This window comes from Mytilus galloprovincialis, chromosome 9 (genome assembly GCF_965363235.1).
Source record: "Mytilus galloprovincialis chromosome 9, xbMytGall1.hap1.1, whole genome shotgun sequence".
NCBI classification, from domain to species: Eukaryota; Metazoa; Mollusca; class Bivalvia; order Mytilida; family Mytilidae; genus Mytilus; species Mytilus galloprovincialis.
This window is the reverse complement of record NC_134846.1, coordinates 22117833-22134278: the sequence shown is the minus strand read 5'-3', so window position 1 is coordinate 22134278 and position 16446 is coordinate 22117833. Positions and strand designations below refer to the sequence as shown.

Here is a 16446-nt window from a genome sequence, read left to right as displayed (position 1 = left end):
GTTTGTAAAAGCCTGATATATCAGAGTTTTCATCTGCATTTTTGCCAAAAGATCTTAAACAATTATATTAATTCAAATCGTTTTTATTAGTATTTAATTCCACCAACAGTATAGATTGCTAACGAAATTACTAATCTTTTCTTATTGTTTCTATTCGCCAACTAGTGCAATACTTAGCCAGGTTTTTCAATAGAATCTATTTATACTATAAATTGCTGCCAGAAAGAGTGTTACCTCTATATATCTTTATTCTCATAAAGCCAATGCATTACATCGGTACAGAGATAACAAATACAACAATAAATATTTACAATATGTACAAAACTAGCGAGAGAGGTAACAAAAGTTACAAGCCAGGAGTACAGTAAAGACATACTTTGTACTTAACTTTCCATGATGCAAAATCATCAGAAGGAAAATGACAGTCATACAAGTGGAAATTTGGAGCGCTGTCAAATCTTCTAACAACAACTTTTATAAGGGTTCGGATGAGGTTTATAGAGGCAGCAAGAAAATATATAAAAATAATGAAACTGTAAAGTGTTTAGAGAATATTGACATGTAGGAGGTGCTAATATATAAAGAATAAAGGACAATAGATGAAGAAATATAGAATAGAAAAAGATGGCAACAGAAGTAATGATCATCCACCCTTTCCATATACATGTATATACTTTTTAAATTGTTATTTCATGTATTTGAGCCAAGTTTAATACATATTTAAGCAAAGCAAATAAACTATTCAATTAAATGTAAACACAATAATAACCTTGATCATAAATATGTAAGACATAGGTTATATAATAGGTTCAATGTTGTGAAAATATCTTTTAAAAATTGTTCTATTTTTTTTTAATACCAATCATGCCAATGTTAACGTTCACAACTATTTGTTTGACATTACTATAATATTAATGAATAGATGTTTTTATAATGGCCCTGTTATATGTCCAAGGTCTGTAATAATGGTCGAGAAAGTCTGTAATGGCCCGAGGCAAGGCCGAGGGCCATTACAGACATCCGAGGCCATTATTACTGACCGAGGACATATAACAGGGCCATTATAAAAACACCCATTTCTTAAAACATTTATTAACCATTTGAACAAAAGTATATGCGTTGCTACCAACTTGATGTAATCTCTTACTCTTTAAATGACAGTTTAGTTTGAAAAAATAAATTGTACTTCACCATGATAAAGCTTTAAATATACCAAATATCCAAATAAAGTTGAAAGAAGTTATGTGTTGAAAAACAGGATGAACAGTGAACCCTTTAATGTTTATTGAGGGTTACTAAATTAAACAAAATACAAAAAGGTATTATACGCTTTACAACTTAATTTTATTAACTTTATTAAAAACCCGAACTGGGCTTAATACAGACAAACTGGGCATTAATACAGGGCCATGTTTTTCTGTAATGGCCCTGTTTTTCTGTAATGACCCTGTTTTTCTGTAATGGCCCTGTTTTTTCTGTAATGGCCCTGTATTAATGCCCAGTTTGTCTGTATTAAGCCCAGTTAGGGTTTTTGATAAAGTTAATAAAATTAAGTTGTAATGGTATAATACCTTTTTGTATTTTATTTTATTTAGTAACCAGCAACCAACTTTAAAGAACCATATACAGGGATCAATGGTCATCCTGTTTTTCAACACATAACTTCTTTCAACTTAATATCTTGGACATTTGGTATATTTAAAAGCTTTATCATGGTACAAATATTTTTTTTCAAACTAAACTGTCATTAAAAGAGTAAGAGGGTACATCAAGTTGGCAGCAACACATACACTTTTGTTTAGTTGGTTAATAAATGTATTAAGAAATGGATGTTTTTATAATGGCCCTGTTATATGTCCTCGGTCAGTAATAATGGCCTCGGCGTTGCCTCGGGGCATTACAGACTTCCTCGACCATTATTACAGACCTTGGACATATAACAGGGCCATTATAAAAAACCCCATTCATTAATACTATATTATCGACTGTTGGTAGGATATAACATTGTCAATATATCCAAAGATCCCCCTGTCGAAACAAATTTTATTTTTATTTGCAATATTCATTTAAACACCTGTTGCCGAAAAAATAGTACTAATTATGTATATACAGAAACATAGTCAATAAATCTAGATAAATCAGGTCAATTTGCACCAGTCTACACATAAACAACATCAAATAACAGTTCTATGAAAGTTGACCGTGACGCTGTTGTCAGCTCTTCCGCCATCTCTCTCTAACAATCTAAAATATAAAGTTCAATATTAGCCGCAATGATGATTGATTTTTTAGGGTGCTGTGTAATTGAACGATACTGCCTTTTTATTTCTAAACAAAGAACGCAATCCTACAGATAAATAAACGTTCTTAACCTCAGCTTGACATTATAAATATGAACATAGAAAAAAAGTCTGTACATTGTACTGGTAAGGAGTAAAATACTTCCCAAAATGTTTTAGAGCTGAAACATATAATTTTTGTTTATAACTTAATTCCGTCTAAATATTCCTTTATTAATTGTCTTTTAAACAAAATGCTAAGTTGTATTTTCAAGTCGATGAAATAATTATCAAATTTGTCTATAAAAATGTGAAGATATTGCAATACAGAGCTAATATACGTACCAGGTGGGTCAATAAATCTGGCACAGTAGTCCAACAACCTGAAACGAGAAAAATAAAATTCAGTATTTCTGTAGTACAGAGTTAATACACGTACCAGGTATGTGATAAATCTGGCACAGTAGCCCAACAACATTAAACAAGAAAAATAAATTTCAGTATTTCTGTTTCTAATTAAAAAGTACTTTTAAATTCGCATGTCGGTTACATCAGCCACACCCATGACACACGTGGTGCTTGAATAAAATGTTAAGAGAAATCGATGAAGATTTGCAGGCGATGTAATTCAATCGCTAAGACACTTGGCTCGCTCTTCTACAGCATACGAAAGGGCACATACTAAGCCCAGATACACTGCAGTATGTAGGCCACATAACAGTTAATATATTTATTTAAACATAATGTGTGTTCAGCTTTGTATCACCATCACTAGTGATCAGACGGATAAAATCTATCGAAGAGTTGTAACTGGTGTAGACGTACTTATATATGATATATATACAATGTATAACATTGACAATTTAACAAAATTAATAAAGGTTGAATCAGTAAATGTAATCCTTCTACATAGTACTGTAGTGCTTCTGATGAATTAAGCCAATGTCAGCTTATTTGAACAGTTTGATCGTGTGTTGTACTGTTTAGCCACTTTCTTAGGGTAAGCAGTAAGATTTTGCACCATTAAATATGTAAATCAGCAAATGCCTAAACTAAGTCAGGAATATGATAGTTGTTATCCATACGTTCGATGTGTTTGAGCTTTTGATTTTGCCATTTGATTAAGGACTTCTTTTTCTTTTGTTACCTATTCTGATATCGGACCTAAAAAGTTTACTTCTTTTTAACTGAGTTTAAATGTGTTTGCTTAATCTACATTAACTACAGGCATAGGTGTAGAAATGAAATATCTCTAAACATGTTTAACACATCGCAGTTTTGCGCCTGTCTTGAGTCAGGAGCGTCTGGTTTTTGTTAGTCTTGTTTTTTAATTTATTTTAATTTTAGTTTATTGGTATGTTTAGGAGTTTTGTCTATGTTTACTGAACTAGTACACATTATGATTTAGGAGTCAGCTGAAATCCGACTCCGGGTGCGGCATTTTCTATCTCTGTTGCATGTCCACTGGTGACCTTCGGCTGTTTTTTACTCTTTGGTTGAGTTCTCTCTTTGACACGTTCCCAATTTCCATTTTATTTTATACAAGTGTGAGGTTTCACAAGTTGATAACCAGGTTTTAGTCCCCAATTTCTTCTGAAATTACCTGTACCAAGTCATTCATACGGCGTTTTTTCCCCATTGTATTTCATGTATTTGATTCCGTTGGTTGACAAAGTCTGGCGTTTGATTAAGTCAGGTTTTTATAAACTTCCCCTTTTTGAATTTACAATGAAGTTTTGTTAGTTTTGTTTATTGTTGAAGTTTGAAATGACCTTAAATAGTGATAAATTCAAACAATAAATGAATTTACATGCTGGATTTGGTAAATAAGATCTATAAACTGCATTTTCGTTTAGGAATGTGAAAACTAACTTTTAATAACAATTGAGCAGTACATTTAAACATCCAAACTTCGCATCTATTAAAAAGGCTAAAATAATTTGGTAAACGTTAGAAATAATTGTTATTTAAGAAATCTCTGCCTACATTACACACCATTTATAAATTTTATACATCGATAACGGCCATTAAAATCTTAAACGTCAGATTCAGGAAAACAATTATGATTATAAAATAACCGAAATTAGGTTTCCTGCTGTTCAACTAATTTCTATTTTTAGCTCACCTGGCCGGAAGGGCCAAGTGAGCTTTTCTCGTCACTTTGCGTCCGTCGTCCGTCGTCCTTAACTTTTACAAAAATCTTCTCCTCTGAAACTACTGGGCAAAATTTAACCAAACTTGGCCACAATCATCATTTGGATATATTGTTTAAAATATGTGTGGCGTGACCCGGCCAACCAACCAAAATGGCCGCCGTGGTTAAAAATAGAACATAGGGGTAAAATGTAGATTTTGGCTTATAACTTGAAACCAAAGTATTTAAAGCAAATACGACAAGAGGTAAAATTGTCTACTAGGTTAAGATCTATCTGCCCTGAAATTTTCAGACAAATCAGACAACCTGTTGTTAGGTTGCTGCCACCAAATAAGTAATTTTAAGGAAATTTTGCAGTTTTTGGTTATTATCTTGAATATTATTATAGATAGAAAAAAACTGTAAGCAGCAATAATGTTCAGCAAAGAAAGATCTACAATTAAGTCAGACATGACCAAAATTTTCAAATGACCCATTAAGGAGTCTATTGTCCTTTATAGTAAATTTTAAACAATTTTCATAAACTTTTGTAAATTTTTGTAAATTTTTAGAAAATATTTTCCACTGTAACATGTGTAATTACTGGGCAAAGTTCATAATTATAGATAGAGATAATTGTAGCAACAACAATGTTCATTAAAGTAAGATCTACAAACATATCACCATCACCAAATCACAATTTGTCATGAATTTATCTTTGTCCATTGTTTAATATGCACATAGACCAATGTGAGCGACTAGTTTGGTTTAGGAATTACTGATGGGGGCTTTTTTGTAGACAAAACGCTCGTCCATGTATCAAAACTAGTGTACATATATTGTTTACTGCATCGGCACAAACACTAACAAGTGAATGCAAAATCGTCACTTTGGTCAAAATGTTGTGTTAAGAGTTGTTCGTGTAAAATCTTATTCAGGAAAGTGCTTATACCATGTTCGATTTGCTATGTATTTTGATTTTGTGTCATGAATGGATATCCTATATATTTTGTTCTTAAAAGTGTGCATTCAAGACGAGCGTTTGGTCTACTCAAGAATCAATAGTAAAGCTTGATTAAAACAATTAGGAAGGCTAAATTCAAATAGCGTTATCATGTTTATTACATAAAAAGTGCCAAATACGGCTTCTATACCTGAGGCATAAAATGATTCAACATTTTTATAAACAGTAATTTGACTAAAAATGAAGAATATCAATGATATAACATGTCAATACAAAATCCCAACACTAGTCTTGATATATCCTGGGTGACGAAATCTCAACAATCAAACGCATCGACCAGGTAGTTGAAAGAGCTCATTAAAGATACCACGCTTTTACACTTGCACGCCAGACGCTATTTCGTCTACACAAGAGTCCACAGGGATATTTGAATAAAACATAAATGCAAGGCAAAATCAAACACGAAGTGAAAAACTTTTCACCTTTTAAAAAAAAGATTACCAAAGGTGGCTAAGGAAACATTTATATAAGAATCATTTAAATGGTGTTTGGAATATAAAGCAATGCCTGTTAATCATCATACTGTTGCTAGAGTTTAGTAAGAAGATTGTGTATTGTTACGAAGTAGTTAAACAAGCAAATATATGGGCAGTTTACTGATTTACTTAAGCTAGCCAAGAATTAGAACTACTTTTTTTTCGAAAGTCATTTTAGCGGGTTATACTATCAATGACTATATCATGAATATATTATTAAATGATATGACAAATCTACATGTGCAATACTGGTGACGTTGTCCTGTCGATATAAAGAAGGCGTAAATATTGTTTTTCTGACAGGTAATAAGAGACTTTCACTTCCGGTTTCAATTTTTGTACTTTACACTATTGAAGAAAAGTAAAATATTTCTTGAAAGCAGACGATCACTGTTTTATTTCCGTTGATTAATCTTCAGAACGCAGACAATTCTACTTCAAGAATAGTTAAACAGCTGAATTATTCTTCCCAGCTACTTTTTTTTTGCTAGATGAAATGGCTTGTAATAGCAATAGAGATCATATCAGACAATGTTGACAAAAAGTTCATCGTGAAAGCAAAAAGACAAGTTGAAGTTAATATATGAGTTTCTGTATCTTCTTCAACATGCTGAACAGTTCAAGGTAAGTTTCTTGGTGACTTGAAATGTTTTAAATCGTTTGATAAAAGTGTAATGAACTGGATGTTTATAGATTGGCCCTGTTATAGATTCTCGATCAGCTGGATTGGCCCTCTACTCTAAGATTCTCGGGTACAATACAGCTTATCTCGAATCTATAACAGGATCAATACAGAAACAGCCAGTTAATTACACTGTGATTTGTGACGTAATCACTATTGTTCAAGATATTCAAAATGTATCATCTGTTTAGTGCCTGAACTCATGCATTTTATTTTATCTTAATCAATATTGTTTCTGAAACGTTTATGATATATGATCTTTATTTGCTACCGATGCGATTGATGCGACTCAAAATGGTAGACTACTTATCACGACCATACACAACTGTCTTTAGTAAGGATACCTTTTAGTATTAACGCATTAAAGGAACCGTGTAGCCATATGCATGATGACATATGCACATTTGAAAATTAAAGATATACAAGCTAATTGTCGGATATTGTTTACACATGAAGACGTTGTAAAATGCCCCTCACTACTGTGTTTTTTTAAGAAGATCATGTTTTGATTTTTGTACAAACTTTCGAAAGTCACTCTGACTCTCCCTTTTATAAACCAGAAGCGTGAGTAAAAATATAATTGATCTTCGCTTTGAGCATTCTATTTAAGAAATAATTCAAGTCCCCATGAATTATTTCTATTTTAAGAGGTCAAATACGGCATTTTTTTGGATCGAAGCGCTCTAGGTAAAGGCATATATTTTTCGTTCCCATAGATAAACGCCCTATAAATTTGACGTAAAAGAACGGAGCAATCTTAATTAATGACATGCTTAAACTATGTACAGGTACCGTGTTAACAAAGTTTGATGAATTTAAATGATAAATTTACTTACCAGTATATGTCTTATATGTTTAAAAAAGCATATTTTGAAATTGATTGTTTACGTTTCCTTGTTGTGGTGATTTTTGGTTTCACAAGCGTGTATTTTCCCGTAAAATAATTATATTCTATTCGAGTACGATCAAAACAGCCCAAACAATATATTCAAATTTTACCACGACTGTGTACTCTTAGCGTTCGGAGAACATCATGTTAGAATAAAAGAAAAAGAAAACTTTGGTCCGCCGAAATTCATGTTAATCATAACTACGTGTTACACGTTAACGCACAGTTACACATTTACATGTAAAGTAGGGATCTATTCATTCAGCTACTAATTGTTTTTCCGGAAGAGGAATGTGTATGTTTCTAATTGACATTTAACATCAAGCAATCCGAAAATTGATGTTAAAGTTCCCCTCAAATTAATCGTCAAGATTATCGTGTTTTTGCATCGTAACTTTGTTTTTAGTTCATGTCTTGTACAGATATTATTATGCGGATCGAATCAATCAGTCAAATGATTAACTTTTATTTCACTTAAATGTTGACATTCTTTTCCTTAAAATAACTTTACACGGACAATGCACGCGTTATTCATCTCTAGCTAAGAAGTTAAATTGAAGTTTACAAGAATATGGATTTAATGAAGTCGAATAATTCACTTGTAAGTGAATAATTCATTATCAATTTTTTTTAAAAAGTTTATTTTGACATACTGGCTGCTAAAAGCGAATAATTATTTCACTATTTCCCTTCATAAATGATTGAATGAAAAAAAAAACATTCTTTATAATTTTTATATATCTCGTAGCTAGTGGCCCTTTAAGAAACCAACACTAAATCAATCAACATTACAACGAAAATAAATTCTAAATACTTACGTTTTGTCTAGTATATTTTGTGCCAATTTGTTATGTGTTTGCTCATCATTTTCAGGTTTCCGGTATGCTAATCCTGCTACGCAGTAATTTGCAAAATTCTCACAGTTGAACTGTTTTTCATCATATTTTAAATCATTTATAGCATATAAACTCTTAAACAAAATGTCTGCACGAAGTTTTGTTACTTTTCTACTAACAAGAAATGTTTCATCAGATGAGTTTTGTATAGTATCGTAATAGCTAACATTGTCTCCAAAGTGCATCATAATTTTTTGACAAACAGCTTCTCCCTTCGCATCAGCAAGATATACGAACTGGAAAGAGTTTCTGCCAAGACAAACACTAGTCACGATGGCATGAAACCTAGATGATCCTCTGTTGACGATTATTTCCATTCCTTCTTCAAATTGCTCTTTTTCTGACAATCGGCATACACGGACTTCCCTTTTATCCTGGAATAATAATCCATCATGAATGGTTTCTTTTGATTTGCTTTAAACAACGATGAGGCATTTCAAAATCCTATCTTGTGAATTTTCTCAATTATATGCAACAATCAGGAATCCACGTGTTTTTCCATAACAATGTCACAACACTTTACAAGGTCAAATAAAGTATGATTTATGATTTTGCTAATTGTTCAAGACCATTCGAAGACATTAGAAGACATGTTTATCTCAACTTATTTTTACTCAAGTGGATAGGTGTGTCATTTTCAATCGCAAGAATTGCGAGTTTTTTCCTTATACTTTTACGTTGATGTTTAGATCAAAGTGACAACTAAGACATCCCTACGGTCAGTCTTTCGTTAATTTTGATAGGTTCTGACAACTCTCGGTGTATTTTGGAAATAGACTAAAACGAAATGGTACGACGAGAGCACAACATCTTAATGATCATGTTACTCGAAAACGAACACACATAGGCTAACGTACGATTTAAAATATGAATAAATAAGATTGTCTACTATTCTCTTTAACATGCTTAAGAATTTCGGCATACGAGCTTAAAAAGATAAAGCCTATTTTGTAAGAGTTATACCAAGTATTGCATCATCAAATTTATCTTGCATAGTGTTCCTGTATTGTAGCGATAAACAAACAAAACTTTTTTTGTGTGTTTCTAAGGAATAATTTGGAAATTTGATGACTTGGTTACTAAAGTGTGTAAACAGGTCACACAAAGAACATTTGATTGGTTAACCTCCAGTGACTGATATTATCGTATTTGCAATGAAATTGTACGTGAAATTTTGTTCGCACTACTAGAAAGGATAAAACCTTACTCATGCCAAGTATTTGAAAGCAAAAATAAAGCGTACACAATTTTTGAAAAAAAATAAGAAAGACTTAAAGGGGAAAACAATGTTGTTATTTTGTACGACATCAAAAGATCAATGTAGGATAAAAAAAACTTAATTCATATAGGTTGGGGTGGATGGAGGGTGCTGCTATTTTATTTATTTGACATCGATTTTTCATATATCAATATTGGTCAATCAATTTTTCCCAACTTAAGTAAAAAGTAAGGGAGGGGGTCAGTGAATAATCTAACTGAATTAAGTTTAGTTTATCCTATATTGAACTTTTGATGTCGTCCCTTACTCCTACATAAGTTGCTTACCAATGCCTTGCTACGTTGATGAAGATTTTCAAGATTCTCTTGTTCTACAATATGATAATTGATAAAGAAAAGTTAAATGAAAACGTATATACACCTATCATCGTAAATACTGCAATTCATTTCCACAAAATTGTAAAAGAAATCATCGTGAGCGGTCAAATTATTATTTTCAGCATATCTTTCTTCTAGTAATTGTATTGATGGTTTTATAATTGATTTTTGTGAAATTTAGTCTTCTTTCAACATGTTCAATTTATATTGCGGAATTATGTTTTATTATCATTATCTGCATAATGTGTAACCCACCATGACATTTCCAGGTGTATGGTACAATAAACTGTTTGTTCGAATATCGACCTAGTGTTAGCAATGAAGACTTCGTATTTTCGAAGGCAACAATTCATTAAATACAAAGTTAGTATTAAATTGACGCTAGGTAATCTCCAACAGTTTATTTCAAATGATGAATTTATACTACAGTACAAAAACTCGTCGCTCTCCTTCAGAAAATGTTATTTGAATTTGCTGTAGTGTTGGTTTTCCCGTTTGAATGGTTTAACACTAGTAATTTTGGGGCCCTTCATAGCTTGTTGTTCGGTGTGAGCCAAGGCTCCGCGTTGAAGGCCGTACGTATATTGACCTATAATGGTTTACTCTTTTTTTTAAATTGTTATTTGGATGGAGAGTTGTCTCATTGGCACTCACACCACATCTTCCTATATCTAATTAGTATACATTTAAACCAAAAAAAGCGTTTAAGATTATTTTTCATAATGGAAAGTTGAAACCATAACGTTGGTAATCCGTCAAAACGAAAAACGAGTTGATAATCCATTAAAAATAATTTTGAAGTATTTATGTTTTTTTCTCTTTTACATGCGCTATTTTCTTAAATGGTTTTGTAGAGCAGTGGTATTTTTTTGTTCTTTTTAGGTAGACAAACATGTAATTTAGTACAAATATGTTTTTTTGATATCAATTGCTAAGGGTTTCGTATTTTGTGCAAAATTGCTGCACAAGATTGAATAGAAAAACTCTTAATAAATAACCGTTTTCCATTTTAATCAATAATTTTCTGGAATTCACCTGAATATATATTATTTTCCCCTCGAATGCTGTTTTGCAGTTCCTTTAATAATACATCACCTATATTAAGACAAAAATATTGTACAGATTGCATTGTTTGTTATGTGTATTTGTCTCCTATGAATATGCAACTATTCCAGTCATGATTACGTCCGATAACTCTGCATGTGACTGGTTTAATTATGATTATGATAAATGTACTGGTTATTAGTGTGATGATTGAAAATATATATAGATAGTTCATCTCTGTTACCATCCATTCGAGGTTTTCTTTTGTTAATATGAAATATTATCATGAAATGATTTCATAATAAATCGTACACATAATACTAATATATATATAGGTCTTGTCCAAACATCGTGATTAGGCCACGTTGCCATGTTTGTTTTCTTTGATCACGTTGGTGACTTAATTAGTATCTCCACAATATAGCTATATCCTTGATTATCCTACAAGTTACAATAACGTGTCATTTTTAATTGTAATATAAACAGTTACATCATATTGAATTTTTTGCATGGCAAAACAAGTGTCAAATATCGTATACATTTGAAAATTATTTGATCGCCATTTGTTTTATGTAACTTCATAGTTATCAAAACCAATCGCATGTATCCACTTTAACAGAGAGTAACAATGTTTAATTCTATGCTGCTTTAAGGTAAGACAATCATTGAAAAGACATGCATCTAACACTTTTTCGATTTTCATCATACGTACAAATCTTAAAAAATTAATATTCACATGTCGTCCCAAGCTATCAATGTAAACAGCATGATTCATGCTATATAAATCTTTATTTTTAGTGTGAAAGACTGTTTCTAATAAATATATTAGAGAACATGTGAGAAAAGAAATTTCTTAAAAACAAAAAGACACACTGCGATAAATATTTAAAATAATACTTTTTGATTTATAACTTAAGGAATACCGGCATGTCGTGTCGTTTTAACCTTCCAACAGTGGCCGCCATTTTGAAAATATTGCTAACGAATGCCAAAATATGAACTTTGCAATCAAATTTTGAAGCAAAAAGTTTGATATCTAAACTGATAAAATTTTCGATTTCCTTTATATGAATATGTTGTCGATCTTTTTATGAGTTGGGAGGATATAAGTAACAATAAAAAAGATTAGAATATTGATTATACAAAAGGGTCCCATTGCTATTTTAACGATTGTTAACGCAGAAGTCAACGGAGGCTGTGTGGTTATGTCACCTCGATTTTCAAACTTATGTCGGAGCACGAAATCATAAATCTGAACTGAAACTTAAAACATTTTTAATTGTAAAAATTTGTCTACTTTAAAACGCGGGGTTGGGAGGAAAAATACACAACATAACAAACAAGTTATCACCGTTTAATATATGTACCCCGTTTACTTACATTGATAACCAATCGGCCATTAATGATATACAACTTGAGTGTAAAAGTCACGTGATGACCGAGAAAGTTGGATATGGTGAAAGACCAATTGCTAGCATGTTTCAATTACATGTATCAATGTGAAAAAAAAAGTGTTCGAAAAAGAAAAGAAAAAAAACCAAACTTGTTTACAATCAGTCTTATGTAATGGACACTGGTCAGCGATGCAACTACAATTCAAAAAGTTTCTCGTTAGATCAGAATAAAAATCTTCATTTTAACAAAAATTTATAGAACTAAAATGGAATATCTTCATCAAAATTATGGAGTGAAATAATTTGATATAAAAAAATGGATAATTTCCAAAAGACAAAAAGAAAATTATTATCTACTCAGGGAATAATAAAAAACTGTTTTAATAAAGGGTCCATTTTATGATTGAATAGAAAATCATTGGTCTTATGAACTGGATCTCAAACAGACATGTATAATAAAGATCTAAATTGTTTTTTGTTCTATGATTTCTTGAGAAAAAAATCAGGAGGGAAGTATAACAATAGAATAAAAAAAAAAAAAGTTTTTGAATCAAGATGGGAACAAATTCTTTGTCCCAAACAAACAAAAATCAAGGCCCCTTTTTTAGCGCCACACACGCCCAAGAGGAACACGCGGTCACATTTTAAAACTGCATAAGGTTGACACTCATTTTCTTTTTAGTAAAGCAAATTTTTCTGGCAGTTTTCCGACGGACAAAACTGTCAAATGATGTTTGTCCGTATCTTCGACATACATATATACTTCAAGTGAATAAAATTTAATTAACGTTTATTAAAAATCAAATTAAAATTAAAATACATAGGGGTCATTCGGGTTCTCCCACTCAGTGCACCCAAAGGGTATCTTACTATACACATCCTGGATTCTTCTAAGTTTAGTTTAGCAATAATACAAAAGGAAGATATAACAGCAAAAAAAAGTATTGAAACAGTGCAGAATGTGTCTATACACAATTCAGGAGAAATTTATACTGTTGAGATAGTGGCAAGACATTTTAAGACAGTCAAGAATGTGTCGAGATATATTCAGACAGCTTTATGACAGTCTAAAATGTGGCAAGACATATTCCAACATTATTAAGAATGTCAAGAATATGTCCAGACTGATCAAGACAAATTTAAGACAATCAAGAATTGGTCGAGACTAATCAAGACTCTAATCTGATAATACAGAAAGGGTCGTTGAATGTTTAGACAATGTTGATACTGTCAAGACTCTTGTCAAGAAAAATCAACAAACTTATTAGACAAATTCATACTATGTTAGGAGTTTTTTTTTAAATAGTTCAGACAAACAAATAATGTCGAATAAAACTTTATGCAAATTCAGATTGGTCTTTTCAGACTTTTTGACTTCTGTAGTGTAGTGTGCAATGAAACCAGTTTCCATATTACAAAACATCTATTTAATCAGGAAACATTACCATACTTCCAATCTATTTGGAAACGAGTCATTTGGAGGTGCGTAAACACATAAAATATAAAAAAATACATATGCGTAAAATATACACTACCTGAGGTGCAACAAGCTTTCGTTCATCCCTATTCCTTCAATTTTGATGTGTATATATAAGTTTCATTCGCATGAAAGCTATCGAAATTCCAAATGTTTTCTTTTGTGTGCCTTACTTAAAAAGTTTCCGTTTAGAACCCGGCATCTAGTGTTTGGTTGAATATGGAACAAAGAATTAATTATACAAGCGTAAAAGACAGAAAATACTGACATGCAAAATTATATCATTTAGGATTTTATTCATTAGATAATAACGTTCGCCTTCCAAGGTACAGCGATTTTCCCCATTACTCATAAACGCATTTCTCTTAGTCATCTGACAAATACATTTATGCATTTTAAACTGAGAATTATATTGATACATACTTGGTCTCTTCATTCCTAATCTTTCTTCACAATAAATCGTGAGCCTAAAACAATGACATAATTTCTTTAATTGTTCACACCTTTGTTTTTTGGTCTTGAACGATTGTGACCTTATTTATTGACAGTCATACATCGTTCCGAAGTATTATATTTCAAAGAAAAGTTAATTTGATCATGCTTATATAAAAAAAACATCTGGTAAAACAGTAAAAATCATACAGTAATTTATAAACTTTAAATGTATCTCTTTTTACAATATCTCAACAATCATGTTATTTTCCTATCATTGATAATTTATAGTAAACAACAGTAAAAGGCTTACTATGTCAAAACTTTATTGTCATCATTGATAATCATAAATTGGAAATAGAGATCTTTTCACCTTTCTGTGGATCGTTTTTTTTTGTCATGAATATATTTTTGTTCGCTTCTCTTGTCTTACGCTACATGCTTATGGTTTCACAAGACGTTGATTAGATATGTGACATTAAATAAAAACATTAAGTGTTCTTTTGAAAAGTCATACTGTGATCTAATGTATTTCTTAATTAAAGGGGCACTAGCTGTCAAATTCATTTTCACTGATTTAACTCAAATTCTCATATTTGATTGATAACAATGTAAAAACATTTATCTTGATTATCAAAAGTCTAAAATAAACAATTTACAGGGCATATGATCGATAACTTGTATATTCATTTCCTGTGTACTTTAGTCTAGACGCAATCTAAATAACTATTGAGTTGACCTCGTAAATGACTTTATCAGGTATATAAACAAATATAGATATAAAGAGATTAGTCGAAATCGTGCAACTGGATTTTACTTGGTTTATATAAAGTTTTCCCGACAATATACATATTTTGTATATGTAAAGCCCCAAGTATTGATTGTAAAAATAATTAAATATTGCAGCACATCGATACTTATGTTATCATGTCATTAAGGGGGGAAAAACAAATAACACCTACTTTTGGTCCAGAATAGCTGTCACAAGCGTATCTGTCATTGCAAATTCATCTTTTTGGTTGCAAAAAGCTAATCCTGTAGCACAGTAATTTGCAAAGTGCTCACAGTTAAAAGAAAGCAGTTGGTTATTTGCATCTTGCTTCAATATTTGAAAGGCATCGAAGAGAAGTTGTGCTCTTTTCGAAACAAGACTTTCTGATTCATTGACATCGGGTATTTTATGTACTTTTCTGATTATTCTGTCAATTGAATGCTCGCCATAATCATAGAAGAGCAGTTCATCGTCTTCGATACGTTTTATCTCTTTTCGAGGTTCCGCTATCACAGTTATTTGTTTGTCCATAATTGAATCCTTATCATCTGTCATGTGGATGGTTTCATATGTGTTGGTTTTATTACACACACTAGTCACAATACCATGGTGGTTGTATGCTGATCTAGGAAAACATAATTGCATTCCTACTTTCAACTGGTCAAAATCGTTAATTGGGGTTTCATTTCTTTTTCTCTGTAAGCATAATACATACATAAACAAAATATTAAGTTAACTACAGGTTGTGGTATTTATTAGACTATGCAAAAGTACTATCATCACTTGAGACAAATTATCATTTTTACAGTTCCTATATTCGAAATGTGTAATACATGTTTAAAAAAGGGGTGAAAGATATCAAAGGAACAGGTACACTCATAGATCGAAAATAAAGTAACATCGCCATGGCTAAACAATAAAAAAGACAAACAGACAAACAATAGTACACAAGATACAAAATAGAAAACTAAAAACTTTGCAGCACGAACCCCGCCAAACCCTGGGGTGATCTCAGGCGCTCCGGAAGGGTCAGCAGATCCTGCTCGCGTCTGGCACCCGAAGTTTTGTGTCTATCTTTTTATTATAATATCAGTTAGATTTGTAAGAACTATATAACAGAAAAAAAGAAAAATAAGGTCGGTTGCACAATGCAAAATTAACACGATATCTAAAATGTCTAACGTTATGACGATTTAATTTTGTTTCTACCAAATTATAAAAATAAGGTGAATACTGGTAGTCCGGTTTAGGTGATTTAAAGACCTAGCAATAGTTTAACAAAACATAATACTTTTCTAATAAGCATACAACAAAAATACATAAAAGAAAGTAAATAGTTTGCCTGTACTGC

General features: G+C 31.5%; 1 protein-coding gene across 1 annotated transcript; it reads right to left on the bottom strand.

The window, feature by feature from the left end:
- Positions 1-1845: 1845 nt before the first annotated feature.
- Positions 1846-16102, bottom strand: LOC143046700 (uncharacterized). Its single transcript, XM_076219801.1, has 7 exons — positions 15286-16102; positions 14315-14358; positions 11012-11071; positions 9926-9969; positions 8303-8754; positions 2625-2662; positions 1846-2244 (listed from the first exon to the last, which is right to left on the bottom strand). Exons 1-7 carry the CDS (start codon positions 15810-15812, stop codon positions 2237-2239), a joined length of 1173 nt encoding a protein of 390 aa, XP_076075916.1. The 5' UTR covers positions 15813-16102; the 3' UTR covers positions 1846-2236.
- Between the last annotated feature and the right edge of the window lie 344 nt (positions 16103-16446).

Coding starts and splice junctions, on each gene's coding strand:
- LOC143046700 (XM_076219801.1), bottom strand. CDS start 15,812: ATGTATGTATTATGCTTACAGAGAAAAAGAAATGAAACCCCAATTAAC. Junction 8,755..9,925: donor ATCAACGTAGCAAGGCATTG/GTAAGCAACTTA, acceptor TTATTATTCCAG/GATAAAAGGGAAGTCCGTGT. Junction 2,663..8,302: donor CAAAATATACTAGACAAAAC/GTAAGTATTTAG, acceptor TTCTCGTTTCAG/GTTGTTGGACTACTGTGCCA.